Consider the following 16,531-nt stretch of genomic DNA (forward strand, 5'->3'; position numbering starts at 1 on the left):
ATGAGTGACTGAGGCCAGGGTCCTTCACGTAGTTAGTTCTACATCATGAGCTCGGCTCACTCAGACAAGTTGTGAACAGTAAATTTTGGACTAGATATGAGAGAATGGGTCTGTGCATTGAGTATGCACAGAATAAAAAAAAATCTTGCCCCATGCAATACATGACTGGTAAAGCAAAACTGACTGTGGCTGGTTTAAAATAGCAAATCTGAGGTGTTTTCTACGATAGTTTTTATGATTTTACTCGCTGTTTCTTGTATAATCGTTTGATAGAATGGAAGACACACTACTGAAATAAGAGATGATTTTGGTTGGTTTCAAGACTGACGGTAGCTTGAAATTGGCTCAAAGTAGAGGAAATATTGGATTTTTTGCAGATTTTTCTGAGAATAGGTTAGGCACAGTCTACATCCTCGGTCTGTTTTATTTGTTTTTAATAGGTCCAATTAAATTAATGGGAGGCCATAAACCATAACCAATCATTCCTGGTTATATTTTATTATCCGAGAAATAGAGTAAATCTTCTATATTTGCGTGATTATGAATTCAAAATGGAAGGCAAGTGTATGATAGGAGAGGCCTGGGGACGTAATTAATGAACAGAGAGAATGTTCTTTTAGTGCCACGAATGTCTACATTGTTTATTTTGGACTATTTTCAATTCCCTAGGTAATAGGTTGGTAGACAGCAACCACCCAGGGAGGTACTACTGTCCTGCCAAGTGAGCGTAAAATGGAAGCATGTAATTGTTTTACATGTTGGTAGGATTGCTGGTGTCTTTTTTTCTGTCTCATAAACATGCAAGGTTTCAAGTACATCTTGCTACTTCTTCTTACACTTAGGTCACACTACACATACATGTACAAGCATATATATATATACACACCCATCTGGGTTTTCTTCTATTTTCTTTCTAGTTCTTGTTCTTAGTTTATTTCCTCTTATCTCCATGGGGAAGTGGAACAGAATTCTTCCTCTGTAAGCCATGCGTGTTGTAAGAGGCGACTAAAATGCCGGGAGCAAGGGGCTAGTAACCCCTTCTCCTGTATAAATTACTAAATTTGAAAAGAGAAACTTTTGTTTTTCTTTTTGGGCCACCCTGCCTCAGTGGGATACTGCTGGTTTGTTGAAAGAAGAAGAAGAAACATGCAGGATTTCAGGTACCTCTTGCTACTTCTACTTAGGTCACACTACACATGCATGTACAGTGGAACCTTGAAAATCGAAAGTACCAAATATCGAACGTTTCGAAAATAAGACCATTTTTTCGGACAAACTGTGTACCAAAAATCGAATGCGTTTCAAATTTCGGACCGCCGGGTACGGGACCTGTCCGCTGGCCCGCTCTGTCCGCGTCCCCGCGCAGGCGCCGTGAGCAGTCTAGCTTTGTTTATGCTTGAGTGAACACTAACCTGTGCTCTCATTCACACATTTTACGATTATTTCGCTGTGTTTAGTACTTGTGGGACTGTGAAATGAGCTGCCATGGGCCCAAAGAAACTTGCTAGCGGTACCCCTGTGGTAAAGAAAGTGAGAAACACCATAGATGTGAGGAAGGAAATAATACAGAAGTATGAGAGTGGTGTGAGACTTGTTGAACTTGCCAGGATGTACAGAGGACTGTGGACAGTTATTTTGTGAGACAGAAACAGACGACTGTGGACAGTTATTTTGCGAGACAGAAACAGACGACTGTGGAGTTATTTTGTGAGACAGAAACAGACGAATGTGTAGTTATTTTGTGAGACAAACAGACGATTGTGGACAGTTATTTTGTGAGACAAACAGACGACTGTGGAGTTTTGTGAGACAGAAACAGACAACTGTGGAGTTATTTTGTGAGACAAACAGACGATTGTGGACAGTTATTTTGTGAGACAAACAGACGACTGTGGACAGTTATTTTGTGAGACAGAAACAGTCTACTGTGGAGAGATTTTGTGTGACACACAGACGATTGTGAACAGTTATTTTGTGAGACGGAAACAGACGACTGTGGACAGTTATTTTGTGAGACAGAAACAGACGACTGTGGAGTTATTTTGTGAGACATACAGATGATTATGGACAGTTATTTTGTGCGACAGAAACAGACGACTGTGGACAGTTATTTTGTGAGACAGAAACAGACAACTGTGGAGTTATTTTGTGAGACAGAAACAGACAACTGTGGAGTTATTTTGTGAGACAAACAGACGATTGTGGACAGTTATTTTGTGAGACAGAAACAGACGACTGTGGATAGTTATTTTGTTAGACAGAAACAGAGGACTGTAGACAATTATTTTGTGAGACTGGGGTCCAATGACTCCAGATGCCATCACCAATCTTCAATAAAGGTAAGTAAAAATGTTATTTTATATTACTATACATAATTAAAGACTATAACATTTGTTGTGTGTATGTAAAACTGTAATTAATCTCTATAAAATGTATTATTTTTGTGAATATTTTTGGGTTTCTGGAACGGATTAATTGTATTTCCATTATTTCTTATAGGAAATATTGCTTCGAATTTCAGACTTTTCGAATTTAGAACTAGCTCCTGGAACGGATTAAGTTCGATTTTTGAGGTTCCACTGTACACGCATATGTATACACACATACACCCCTCTGGGTTTTCTTCTATTTTCTTACTAGTTCTTGTTCTTGTTTATTTACATAAGAACATAAGAAAGAAGGAACCCTGCAACAGGCCTACTGACCCATGCGGAGCAGGTCCATGAGGAAGTAGAGATAAGAGGCGACTAAAATGCCGAGAGCAAGGGGCTAGTAACCCCTTCTCCTCTATACACATTGAAGATTTTTTTTTTTTTTTTTTTGGGGGGGGGGGGGACCCGGCCGCCGGGGGTTATGGCCCGTTTGTTGAAATCAGAGAGATTTTCAAACTGGTATTTTTTCAATGTTGTGTAAAATTGGCTAAATTACCAACTACTGTGCACTTTATATAACAGCCATAATAGATGACTGGTACGTTTCTTGTGCTCAGTCGATAGACTGAAAGACATTAGCAAACAGCTAAATATTTGGTCAAATGGAGCAATGGAATTGCCTTAAAATAGGACTCAAACAGGCAAAATCACCAATACTTAAATTGTGTCCAGATTGCTAACTGTGTGCCTACATAATTCAACACGTTTTCCATCAAATTTCATACTTTTGGTGTCATTACCTTCAGAAAGATTCACTACCATTTCAGAAGAATTTCTTTTTAAAGAAGTGGACACTAAGAGAAATATTAATTTTGGGGGTTTGGACAGTAAAAGGCCCCCCTGGCTTTACAGGACAGATGAGTTCCTAAACACTTCCAATGGCACTTTGTGCCATTGGGCTGAGTACTATGTTGTAGTCATGGAGGAGCTCACAAATCTAGTTAACAATGATGCTTTGAGAACTGATAGTGTGGTACATGAGCTTGATATTCTGAGATCAAACGATTTCTCTCACCAATATGTATAGAAGTTTCATGAAATATTTCCAACAAAGACTAGGCATAAGATTCCCCTTATTTCCATCAAATGATGGAAGGTGTTATCTAAGCAATACATTGCAATGGCTGTTTTTTCATTCAGAAATGTGAACATTAAATAAGTGATATTCCAGTGGATAGGTCCCAATACCATCTATACAGTGCTTTGGCACACCTATAATAAAAATAACCGATACCTACCAAAACCAATATGTTGGCACACCCACTTAACACTACCAAGAGGAGCTATTTTGCACTGTGCATGATGGTTTATAGGCAAAATCACAAAGAAAATAAAAACAACAGAAGTTGAATTGCATAATTTTACAATAACTATGAAATGATAAGTTAATCATAACTTCTGGCACATAAACAAGGTACACCTTAACTAATCACTCACTTGACAAAATCTTCTTCCATGATGGGTGGTTCCCACAGACACTGCAATGGGTACTGCAAAATACAGAAGAACTGATGCAACATGCGATTTCTCTCTTCTTCCCAATCCGTATCATCGACTGATGATCGGGCGGTCTTCTTCCGTGCCTGCAAAATTTTACAGAACAGTACTTTCAATGAAATTATTTGACTGAACATACAGCTTTCTCAGATGTGTATCTAGTGCTTTACAGTTGGGTGGTAGGGGCTTAGACATCTAGCAGCATGTTAGATAGAAGTGAGTGAAGGCAAGTGGTTTTTGGACCTGACGAGCTGTTGGAGTGTGAACAGGGTAACATTTTGTGAAGGAATTCAGTAAAACTGGTTAGCCAGACTAGAGTCCTGGAGGTAAGAAGTAAAGTGCCTGCAATCTAAAGGAGTGGGGATATTTTCTGTTTGGAGGGTCACCTGAACTCTTGTATTTGTGTGCCTCTGGCAAGACAGTGATAGTATGAATGATGGTGCAAGTGTTTCTTCTTTTTTGGGCCACCTTGCCTATGTGGGAAACAGCCGGCGTGCTTAAAAAAAAAAAAGTAAATATCCTAATATATATACCTACAGTATGTTACCTAATTTTCCATAAATAGGTCACATCCCATGCTGCATTAATGTGTACTGACCACTTACAGTGAATCAGTCACTATAGCATTCTTCACTGCTAGCAAATCATCAAAGATGACTGATCTGGTGAGGCCTTCACCCTTATTACTAATATTTATTTTTTATTAACACATCGGCCATTTCCCACCAAGGCAAGGTGGCCTGAAAAAAAAAAAACTTTCATCATCATTCACTCCATCACTGTCTTGCCAGAGGGGTGCTTACACTAGTTATAAAATTGCAACATTAATACCCCTCCTTCAGAGTGCTGGCACTGCACTTCCCATCTCCAGGAATTAAGTCCAGCCTGTAGGTTTCCCTGAATCCCTTCATAAATGTTACCTTGCTTACACTCTAACAGCATGTCAAGTCCTAAAAAACATTTGTCTCCATTTGCTCCTATCTAACATGCTCACACACACTTGCTGGAAGTCAAAGCCCCTCGCACACAAAACATCCTTTACCCCCTCCCTCCAACCTTTCCTAGGCCGACTCCTACTCCGCCTTCCCTCCACTATAGATTTATACTCTCGAAGTCATGCTATTTTGTTCCATTCTCTCTACATGTCCAAACCATCTCAATAATCCCTCCTGAGCCCTCTGGATAATAATTTTGGTAATCCCACACCTCCTCCTAATCTCCAAACTATGGATTCTCTGCATTATCATCACAACACACATTGCTATTAGACATGACATCTCCACTGCCTCTAGTCTTCTCCTTGTTTCAACATTCAGTATTACTATTTTTTTTTTAACAAGTTGGCCGTCTCCCACCGAGGCAGGGTGACCCAAAAAGAAAGAAAATCCCCAAAAAGAAAATACTTTCATCATCATTCAACACTTTCACCTCACTCATACAATCACTGTTTTTGCAGAGGTGCCCAGAACACAACAGTTAGAAGCATATAAGTATAAAGATACACTAACATATCCCTCCAAACTGCCAATATCCCAAACCCCTCCTTTAAAGTGCAGGCACTGTACTTCCCATTTCCAGTACTCAAGTCGGGCTATATAAAAATAACCGGTATATTCCCTGAATCCCTTCACTAAATATTACTGTGCTCACACTCCAACAGCTCGTCAGGTCCCAAATACCATTCGTCTCCATTCACTCCTATCTAACACGCTCACACATGCTTGCTGGAAGTCCAAGCCCCTCGCCCACAAAACGTCCTTTACCCCCTCCCTCCAACCTTTTCAAGGACGACCCCTACCCCGCCTTCCTTTCTCTACAGATTTATACTGATATCTTATAATATTTTCAACTGAGTGATGAACTGAGGAGTCTGGAGACAAAGAACATTATCCATGGAAGCAGAGGGAAATGCATGACAGTATAGTTATATCAACAATTATATGGGTGTGAAGCATGGGTGGTGAATGTTTCAACAAGGAGAAGGCTAAAGGCAGTGGAGATGTTGTGTTTGAGGGCAATGTGTACTGTGAATATAATGCAGAAAGAGGTGCAGGGTTTCTAAAAGTATTATCCAGAGGGCTGAGGAGGGGTCGTTGAGGAGGTTCAGATAATTAGAGAAGATGAAACGAAATAGAATGACTTGGAAAGTGTATAAATTTGTAGTGGAAGGAAGGCAGGGTTAGGGTCAGCCTAGGAAAGGTTTTAGGGAGGGGGTAAAGGAGCTTTTGTGTACAAGGGGCTTGGACTTCCAACAAGTGTGTGTATGTGTGTTAGATAGGAGTAAGTGGAGACAAATGATTTTAAGGACTTGATGTGCTGTTGGAGTATGAACAAGGTAACAGAGATTCAAGGAAACCGGCAAGCCAGACTTGAGTCCTGGAGGTAAGAAGTACAGTGCCTGTGCTCTGAAAGAGGCGTGTTGATAAGCTGAATGATGATGAATGTTTCTTCTTTTCCAGGTCACCCTTCATCAGTGGGAAATGGCCACTGTGTTAATAAAAAAAATACAATTTGCAACTGCACACGATTTTCAATTAATATTTTTACAGTATCAGCCATCTCCCACCAAGGTTAGGTGACCTAAAAAAGGAAACATTCACTATCATTCATTCAACAGCTGTTTTGGTGGAAGTGAGCAAACATCACAATTAAAATGATCCTCCAACTGTAACATCCCTACCACTCCTTTAGAGAACAAGTTCTACTGTCTACTGTACTTTTCAACTCAAGGACTCAAGTCTGGCTAACAGGTATCCCTGAAACACTTCATAAATGTTACCTTGCTCACACTCAAATAGCCCGTCAGCATAAAAATATTTCTTAAGGACAAATTTTTTCCCTTTTAACAAGTACGTATATTACTTTGTACATTCACATTGGATCCTAACAGTCTTTAATGAATTCTTAAAATTTAATAAAATTATATGTCCCATTATTTTTTATTTCTGTTAAGTGTGTTCCAAGTGTGAAACATTTATCAGTAAAATCCCCTCCCCACACTATAAGACTACAAAGATATGCTTAACACCCCACTAGCAGTAAGCTCTCCAACACATGCCCACCTGTCCTATGAACATTTTTGGCTTTACTTCTAAATTATGTTACAAATAAAAAGCTCAAGACTGACCTTCCCAGTTAATACTGTATCAGTAGTTGGCTTGTTGTGTTTATTTTCAAAAGCCTCAGTAAGGTTACATGCCAAGTATGTGGTCATCTTGAGAATATTCAGCCAGCGGTGTTTATCTCTGCCTGACAGGTCTCCTCCATCAAGCAGTAGGGAGAGTTCTGCAGTCACTTTTGCCATTGCTGTAAAGAAATCTAGGGTTAGATTTATTTTTTAAAATATCTATGAATGCCACAGATATACATGCATAGTTATCCCTCACATAGGAGTGAATGGAGACAAATGGTTTTTAATACTTGACATGCTGTTGGAGTGTGAGCTAAGTAACATTTATGAAGGGATTCAGGGAAACCGGCAGGCCGGACTTGAGTCCTGGAGATGGGAAGTACAATGCCTGCACTCTGAAGGAGGGGTGTTAATGTTGCAGTTTAAAAACTGTAGTGAAAAGCACCCTTCTGGCAAGACAGTGATGGAGTGAATGATGGTGAAAGTTTTTCTTTTTCGGGCCACCCTGCCTCGGTGGGAATCGGCCAGTGTGATAATAAAAAAAAAAAATAATACTTGACAAGTATGTCAAAATCAAGCCACAAGCAGTAATTTTCACTACCACACTGAACACTGTACCACTCAACCTTACCTCATATTTCATCCACCTTACCTACTATGCTTACCTGTTTTTAATACTTATGACTATTAACAGTATTATTATAAACTTTATTTTCTTTAAATGAATCATATCCTCTGACTCACAAAAACTATTTTCAGATGAACCTTAACAACTTGGTCATGACAATTTTTTGAAGTTGCAAAACTTACATTAAGTATAAAAAATAAGTATTTAGCTCTACACTTTATAAATCTTCTGAGTTATTATGCACAGCATTACTCAGCAAGCATGGCTTGCTTCTGCAGTGTTTTAAAAACTGAGGTTGGAGAGTTGAAGGAGGAGGTCTTGCTTCTCCAGGAGGAGATTAGGAGGCTGAAGGTCCACCTCAATGGGCCTGGGAGAGAGTGTGAGGTGGTTGGAGATGTGGGGAATGAGGCTTCTAGCAGTGAGGTGCAGTCTGTCTCTCACTGTGAGGAGGCTGTAGGTGGGGAGGTAGCAACGGCTACCAGCAGTGAGGTGCAGCCCAGCACCTGCTACAAGTGGCGAGTTGTTCACAGTAATGGGAGGCGCATCAGAGTAAGGAAAGTTAAGAGTGAAGATCTGAAGGTAGGAAATCGCTTCTCTGTTCTCCAGGATGAATGTACTTCAGTGGCCAGTGAAGGTAAGGGTACTACTGCCCCTGCTAATGAAGGTAAGCGCATTCTTGTGGTTGGTGACTCTCAGGTAAGATATGTTGACCGTGCTTTTTGTAATAGGAATAAGAAGATGAGAGATAGAGTGTGCTTCCCTGGAGCTGGTGTTGGGGACATTGTCAACAGGCTGGATAATATCATGTCAGGTAATGGGAACAAGCCCATTATCTGTCTCAGTGCTGGTGGAAATGATATTGGGAAGGGTAGGAGAGAAGAGCTGCTAGATAAGTACAGGTCAGCTATAGATTTCATTAAGTCTAAGGGAGGGATCCCAATCATATGTAGCATCTTGCCTAGAAGGGGAGTAGGAAATGAATGGTTGTCTAGGGCAATTGGTGTAAATTGTTGGCTAGACAGATACTGCAAGGAACTTGCAATTCCATTCATTGACAACTGGAACAACTTTTATGGCAAACATGATATGTATGCAAGGGATGGGGTACATCTCTCTGGGGCAGGGGTGGTAGCACTTGCAGACTCGATTGAGAAGGCCATTGGTGAAATGCTTATGATTTTAAACTGATGGAAGATAGAGGTATGGGTGTGTGTGGGAAACAAGCAGGTTGCAACACTAGGGTTGGAAACAGTAAATGTATAAAAGGTATTCAGCATGAAGTTATAAATAAAGACAATAGAACAGGTCAGCAAACAAAGGGGGACAGCAGAGGGCAGCAAGGGACTAGCTCCCTTAAGGTTTACTATACTAATAGCAGGAGTGTTAGAAATAAGATAGATGAGCTAAGATTAATTGCAAGTGCAGGAAACATAGATATTATTGCTATAACAGAGACCTGGCTCAATCTGAAAGATAGAGAGATGCCCTCTGAATGTCACGTACAAGGCTATAAATTATTCCACACTGACAGGGTCAACAGGAAAGGTGGTGGAGTAGCGATGTATGTCAGAGACAATTTAAATTGTTGTGTTAGACAAGATATTAAATTAGAAGCGTCAGCCACTGAATCTGTTTGGTTACAGCTTCTCGAGGGCCGAGAAAAACTAATTTTGGGTGTGATTTACAGGGCCCCAAATCTTGATAGGGAGTGCAGTAAACTTCTATGGGACGAAATTCGTAAGGCATCTACATACGAAAATGTTGTGCTAATGGGAGATTTCAACTATAGACAGATTGACTGGAGCAATTTGACAGGAAATTTAGAGTCGGGTGACTTTCTTGATACGATCCAGGATTGTTTTTTAAAACAGTTTGTGACAGAGCCAACTAGGGGAAATAACCTCCTTGACTTGGTTCTTGCCAGTAGGGAAACACTAATTAATAATCTTGAGGTTAATGATGAGCTTGGGGAGAGTGATCACAAATCACTCAGTTTTAACATATCATGGAATTCCCCTAATAATGGCAATCAAGTCTCCGTCCCTGACTTTCGCTTGGCTGATTTCATAGGACTGAAAAATTACTTAGGTGGGCTGAACTGGAATGACCTGACTAAGGGTCAGGTAGGTGGTGATGGTTGCCGATATGATGCTTTCCAGGCCATAGTTCTAGCTGCTCAGTCAAATTATGTTCCAAATAGGGAAATCAGATCAAACAAAAATGATCCTAAATGGATGAACAATAGATTAAAATATCTGATTGGTCAAAAGAGAGGCATATATAGGCAAATCAAAAGAGGAGAGGGGCAATTAAGAAATCGATATATTCAATTAAAGAGAGAAATAAAAAAGGGAATTAGAAAAGCAAAAAGAGATTATGAGGTTAAAGTTGCAAGAGAATCGAAGACTAACCCAAAAGGATTCTTTCAGGTATACAGAAGTAAGATCAGGGACAAGATAGGCCCACTCAAAAGTTCCTCGGGTCAGCTCACGGACAGTGATAAGGAAATGTGTAGAATTTTTAACACATACTTCCTCTCAGTTTTTACACAGGAGGATACCAGCGATATTCCAGTAATGATAAATTATGTAGAACAGGACGATAATAAACTGTGCACTATTAGGGTCACAAGTGACATGGTCCTTAGGCAAATAGATAAATTAAAACCTAACAAATCCCCAGGCCCTGATGAACTGTATGCAAGGGTTCTAAAGGAATGTAAAGAGGAGCTTAGCACACCTTTGGCTAATCTTTTCAACATATCACTACAAACTGGCATGGTGCCAGATAAGTGGAAAATGGCAAATGTGATACCTATTTTCAAAACAGGTGACAGGTCCTTAGCTTCGAACTATAGACCAATAAGCCTAACCTCCATAGTGGGAAAATTTATGGAATCAATAATTGCCGAGGCAGTTCGTAGCCACCTTGAAAAGCATAAATTAATCAACGAATCTCAGCATGGTTTTACAAAGGGGCGTTCCTGCCTTACGAATTTATTAACTTTTTTCACTAAGGTATTTGAGGAGGTAGATCATGGTAATGAATATGATATTGTGTATATGGACTTCAGTAAGGCTTTTGACAGGGTCCCACATCAGAGACTATTGAGGAAAATTAAAGCACATGGAATAGGAGGAGAAATTTTTTCCTGGATAGAGGCATGGTTGACAAATAGGCAGCAGACAGTTTGCATTAATGGGGAGAAATCAGAGTGGGGAAGCGTCACGAGCGGTGTTCCACAGGGGTCAGTGTTGGGCCCCCTGCTGTTCACAATCTACATAAACGACATAGATGAGGGCATAAAGAGCGACATCGGCAAGTTTGCCGATGACACCAAAATAGGCCGTCGAATTCATTCTGACGAGGACATTCGAGCACTCCAGGAAGATTTGAATAGACTGATGCAGTGGTCGGAGAAGTGGCAGATGCAGTTTAATATAGACAAATGCAAAGTTCTAAATGTTGGACAGGACAATAACCATGCCACATATAAACTAAATAATGTAGATCCTAATATTACGGATTGCGAAAAAGATTTAGGAGTTCTGGTTAGCAGTAATCTGAAACCAAGACAACAGTGCATAAGTGTTCGCAATAAAGCTAATAGAATCCTTGGCTTCATATCAAGAAGCATAAATAATAGGAGTCCTCAGGTTGTTCTTCAACTCTATACATCCTTGGTTAGGCCTCATTTAGATTATGCTGCACAGTTTTGGTCACCGTATTACAGAATGGATATAAATTCTCTGGAAAATGTACAAAGGAGGATGACAAAGATGATCCCATGTATCAGAAACCTTCCCTATGAGGATAGACTAAGGGCCCTGAAACTGCACTCTCTAGAAAGACGTAGAATTAGGGGGGATATGATTGAGGTGTATAAGTGGAAGACAGGAATAAATAAAGGGGATGTAAATAGTGTGCTGAAAATATCTAGCCTAGACAGGACTCGCAGCAATGGTTTTAAGTTGGAAAAATTCAGATTCAGGAAGGATATAGGAAAGTACTGGTTTGGTAATAGAGTTGTGGATGAGTGGAACAAACTCCCAAGTACCGTTATAGAGGCCAGAACGTTGTGTAGCTTTAAAAATAGGTTGGATAAATACATGAGTAGATGTGGGTGGGTGTGAGTTAGACCTGATAGCTTGTGCTAACAGGTCGGTTGCCGTGTTCCTCCCTTAAGTCAATGTGACCTGACCTGACTAGGTTGGGTGCATTGGCTTAAGCCGGTAGGAGACTTGGACCTGCCTCGCATGGGCCAGTAGGCCTTCTGCAGTGTTCCTTCGTTCTTATGTTCTTATGTTATGCACAAAATATTCTTTTATTCATCTTGATAAAACTTTTAAGAACTATTCTCCAACCTTATATACCATGCTCAACAGTGCTTTTCTAAACCTATGCAAACTCAGTTATTTCAATTTTGAATATGCACACCCATTTAACCAAGTTAGAATTTTCCTAACACCCATGAAACTATGATAAGACATAGCAGATAAATAAGACAAATGCAAAATTTGGATATCTTTGTTGAGACATTTTGCCAATCAGTGGCTCCACATTGAAGATACCCAAGTGCTGTGCACATCTTAATTCATCTATGCGTCAGTTTTGTATACCATGAATATAACTGAGGTTCACCTGTCTGCGAAAGTTCAAAGACAATTAGCTAAAAGATTTAAGATTAATAAGCCACACATAAATTTGACAAAACATACTATCAATATTATAGAATGACTGATCAGTTAAACTGGTTCCCACTTACTGCTTCTCAGAACATCTCCGTTTTACCATACTGTAAATTAAGTGGGAACCAGTTTAACTGATCACAGTCATTCTTCACAAGGAGAAAAGGAAATAGTATAAGCAGAACTGAGTAGAACCAGTTAAAGTGGGTGTGAATAACACATTTGATCATGTGACAGTTCATGTGGGGTACTTGAAATGCCAGTCTACAAAATATAACTATGGATATTCTGTATATTCGTACTATTTCCAGTGATGCTACTGAAAGTGAATGACTGGAAAAGTCTATTTTTTTAAAAATAAACCTCCAATATTTATATACAGATGAATTCCCATTCCAAGAAAGTGTGAAAGGCTAGCAATAAATAAATTTTTAATTATAGTTAAAAATCTTAAAACATGAGATACATTTACTATCCATTGTCTTAACACATCAATCACTTCCAACTGAGACAATTATCCACCAAACTAAAATCCACATCTATCCCTTAGAGTACAAACACTGCACTTCTCATCTCCAGAACTCAAGTCTGGTTCAAATAAAAATCATAATGCAAAATAAAAGCCAAATAACATCTTGAATTTTCTCTTGCCAATTTGAATAGAGCACTTATACATGCTTTTATTAATGATGGCTAAACACATTCAGTGCTAAATGTTTATAATATATTTTTAAAGAATTCTTTATTTTAACTGTGAAACTTGCAACCTTAAGCTAAAGACAAAATACCAAAATCAACAAAATTTTATTAGGAACTAAAGAAGGTACTTCTTTGGACAGTACCAACCTTTAACCAACAGATCCCATGATCTATGTTTAAATTCATCATCAACAGAAGCAAAGTTGACCAGGACACTATATAATGCATCAAAACATTGCTCTTTAAGAATAAATTTGGGCCCATCTTGTTTAAACATCACAACTGCCTCTGAAAATAAAGATAAATACTTGAAAACGGTAAATAAATATTGCAGGAACTTAAAAATCTTTAGGTATAATTTTACCTAATCCATATGTACAACATAATCATTTTTAATAACTACTGTACATGTAAAGTATAATTATAATCTTTGATGACTGCATGTATGAAATATAATTATTGTAATTTGTTACCATGTAACAGGACTTATGATGCTATTTTAATATGTTTACAACGGAAAAACTTTGATATCCTCAGAACAGTACTGAGTAATACACGAGTGTGCCTATGTAAGTGGAAGGGCAAAATGAATATGATTAATCTTGTCTCCTCTTTCCCCTAATGATCATTACCTGCAGATGGTAGAGAATGCTATGACTGATACAGTCCAATATAATGAACTAAAAAAAAAAAAAAAAAGTTAAAACACCCAAGTGAAATGAAGGAAAACAAGATATTTTATTCTGTATGGGTCTTAAGATAAGACCGAATGAGAAGAGGCTAGTACTGTATTAAGAAAGATTATCATTACTGAAGGATAATTCCTAAGGGCAAAATCTAAGTGTACAAAACAAAGTCAAGTAATAGAATGGAATGAGAGCTGTACGCAAAGAGAAGGTAAGTAATTATCAGTTTGATCAAGTGTATGGGTAGCCAACCCATTTACTGTACAATATGACATGGTGCTTCTACAACTAACCACAAGAATTTGTCTTACCCTGAATCTTTTTAGGTATTTCTCGACTAACAGAGATATTGGTGACCACATACTGCCGTGTACTTGTTGACTCTTGAAGAGCATCCAAACTTAAGGGAATGACAAAATCAAATGATTCCATCTGAAAGTATAAAGTCTGTTTCAGATTTGACAGTTTAACTACTACTGTAATTACAAAACTAAATTTTATATACTAAAGCTCCTGTTGCTATCAGATATATAAATAACAACAATCTTGGCTGCAACACATTCACAACCTAGATTGCTCAACTAAATACTGTACCATTAATTTATGACCCTTAGTTTTCAGGTCCACTATATGGCAATAAAATATTAATGAATTACTAATGAGAACATTGAATTTTATTTACAAGCATTATAATTATCTTTCTGACAGTACAAATTATATTTCTGGGCAAGCACTAAACCCATAAGTCATATGACATCTGACAGTACAAAATTAGTGTTAAAATAAATAGATGATGTTATATGTATATACAGTTTTTTTCAGGACAAACAATTATGTGATACTCACTGTATGCATCCCAATATCACTTTCTATACAGCTATAAAATATGAGAATCAGTTAACTACTGATGTCAGAGCATTAGCCAGTTTAATTAAAAACTGTGATTTAGCATAAGTACTTGAATGATAAAGCAGCAAAAAGGAGGCAAATGACTTCTGCAATTTTAATACATAACTGCACTACTTAGCTTATTCATATCCCCTTTAATTATCCTAGCTTCTATATGTACACTTTTCATCATTCTCATTCCAGCTCTTCTTAATATTATAAGTTTATTGCTCTAAATGTACTCTCATGTGAAGAATTTCTGATACTGGGAAATAAACTGTCTGCCTTATTTTCATAGTTTCCAGCACATTTATGTCTCCAGTATGGAGACCAGATCTTTTTCCCATAATATACTTGAGACATTACCAGCAAAGGGTAATTACAGCATGCTCATAATAATAATAATGTGACTAATTTAATGTATATCAATAATCTGTACATATAAAAATAATTTGTAAATCAATCTGCCAAAAACCTACAGCAATAAATAATTATTTAAGAGTTAAAAGTACATATATACACCCCATAAAACATAGGGAAATTAAATATTTTAGTAATAAAACTGAAAAATATTAAAATTAAAATACAGTTTTTTAGGATTAATTTTTTTTAGAAAGGGTGTAGGGAAGTGCAAGTTTTGTAAGAACTGTAGAAGAACAGAAATGACTCCCAGGTAACGTCACTGAGGCAAGAACTTTGAGTAATTTTAAATAAAGGTGTGACTGGAGCATGAGTGGGCGTCTACCTGGAGGCCCAGTCCATAACTAGCCAGGAGTCGAACCTGCCTAAAATGAGCCATAGCAATACAGCAGTGTTCCTTGGTTTTAATGTATTGTACTTTATTAAAATTTGATTTGGTTACTTTGAAAACACCTTTCAAAAGAGGCTGCAAGTTTTGGAGAAGGGCTCTTGATACAAGGAAACTGAAATTACTTTCCCTTCCTCGAAGCAAAGCTGGTAACCTCCCATTACCTCAACGTCTTACCACCCCTAGAGATTTAACTTTTTCCCTATTATAAAATTAATCATAAATTCGAAAGTTTGATGAGATTAGTGTGAGGCGGGAGGCGGGCCGTGGCACTCCACCTCACCTGTCATGGCTAAGCCACATGTTAAATAAAGTTCTTCACTATACTACAGTATTTACATGTTCGTCCTCACCTACCTTCACTATCTTGCTTCACTATCACATCAAGTATTGCAGAAAGTTGCACATTCTTCACCTTCCCGCCCAAACAATTGTTTACAAAATGCTTTTAAACCCAGCGTTACCAGCGAGAGCCAATGAAAATCCGTCCTTTGATAGACGACAGCCAATCACAGCTCGCGTCTGGTGCTAGTGCTGCCCTCTGCTGCCACCTTCTAGAAAGTGCCAAAACTTCTTAGGCACTCAATTTAAATTTCCTTTCAATAAGTAAGTTTATTTAGGCATAAGCACACATAGGTACAATTAGCATACATGGTGTAAATTACCCAGGATAACCCCCAAAAAAGTCAGTGACTTATTTCCATTTAATAATAATGATAAAAATATCTTTATTTCTACAAGTACATATACAAGGTATACAGGTCTAGCTGAAAACAATGACATACTACTATATAGAAAGTCACTTGTTATGCTGAGCATTTCGGGCAAATTAGGTCAGTTTTGTCCCAGGATGCAACCCTCACCACAAAGGGGGCAGTAAAGCAACAGCAAAGAACTACAGACCAATAGCACTAACATCCCATATAAAAATCTTTGAAAGGGTCCTAAGAAGCAAGATCACCACCCATCTAGAAACCCATCAGTTACACAACCCAGGGCAACATGGGTTTAGAACAGGTCGCTCCTGTCTGTCTCAACTATTGGATCACTACGACAAGGTCCTAAATGCACTAGA

General features: G+C 38.4%; 1 protein-coding gene across 1 annotated transcript in view; it reads right to left on the reverse strand.

Moving 5' to 3' along the window:
- The window catches only part of LOC128693881 (condensin complex subunit 1-like), a 115,645-nt gene extending 99,694 nt beyond the window's left edge, over positions 1-15,951 (reverse strand). The window contains 5 exon segments of the mRNA XM_070080303.1: positions 3,870-4,015; positions 7,057-7,235; positions 13,222-13,362; positions 14,072-14,192; positions 15,814-15,951. Of these exon segments, the coding sequence (XP_069936404.1) occupies positions 3,870-4,015; positions 7,057-7,235; positions 13,222-13,362; positions 14,072-14,192 (587 nt within the window). The 5' untranslated portion in view covers positions 15,814-15,951.
- Between the last annotated feature and the right edge of the window lie 580 nt (positions 15,952-16,531).

The sequence above is a fragment of the Cherax quadricarinatus genome, unplaced genomic scaffold (genome assembly GCF_038502225.1).
Source record: "Cherax quadricarinatus isolate ZL_2023a unplaced genomic scaffold, ASM3850222v1 Contig294, whole genome shotgun sequence".
NCBI classification, from domain to species: Eukaryota; Metazoa; Arthropoda; class Malacostraca; order Decapoda; family Parastacidae; genus Cherax; species Cherax quadricarinatus.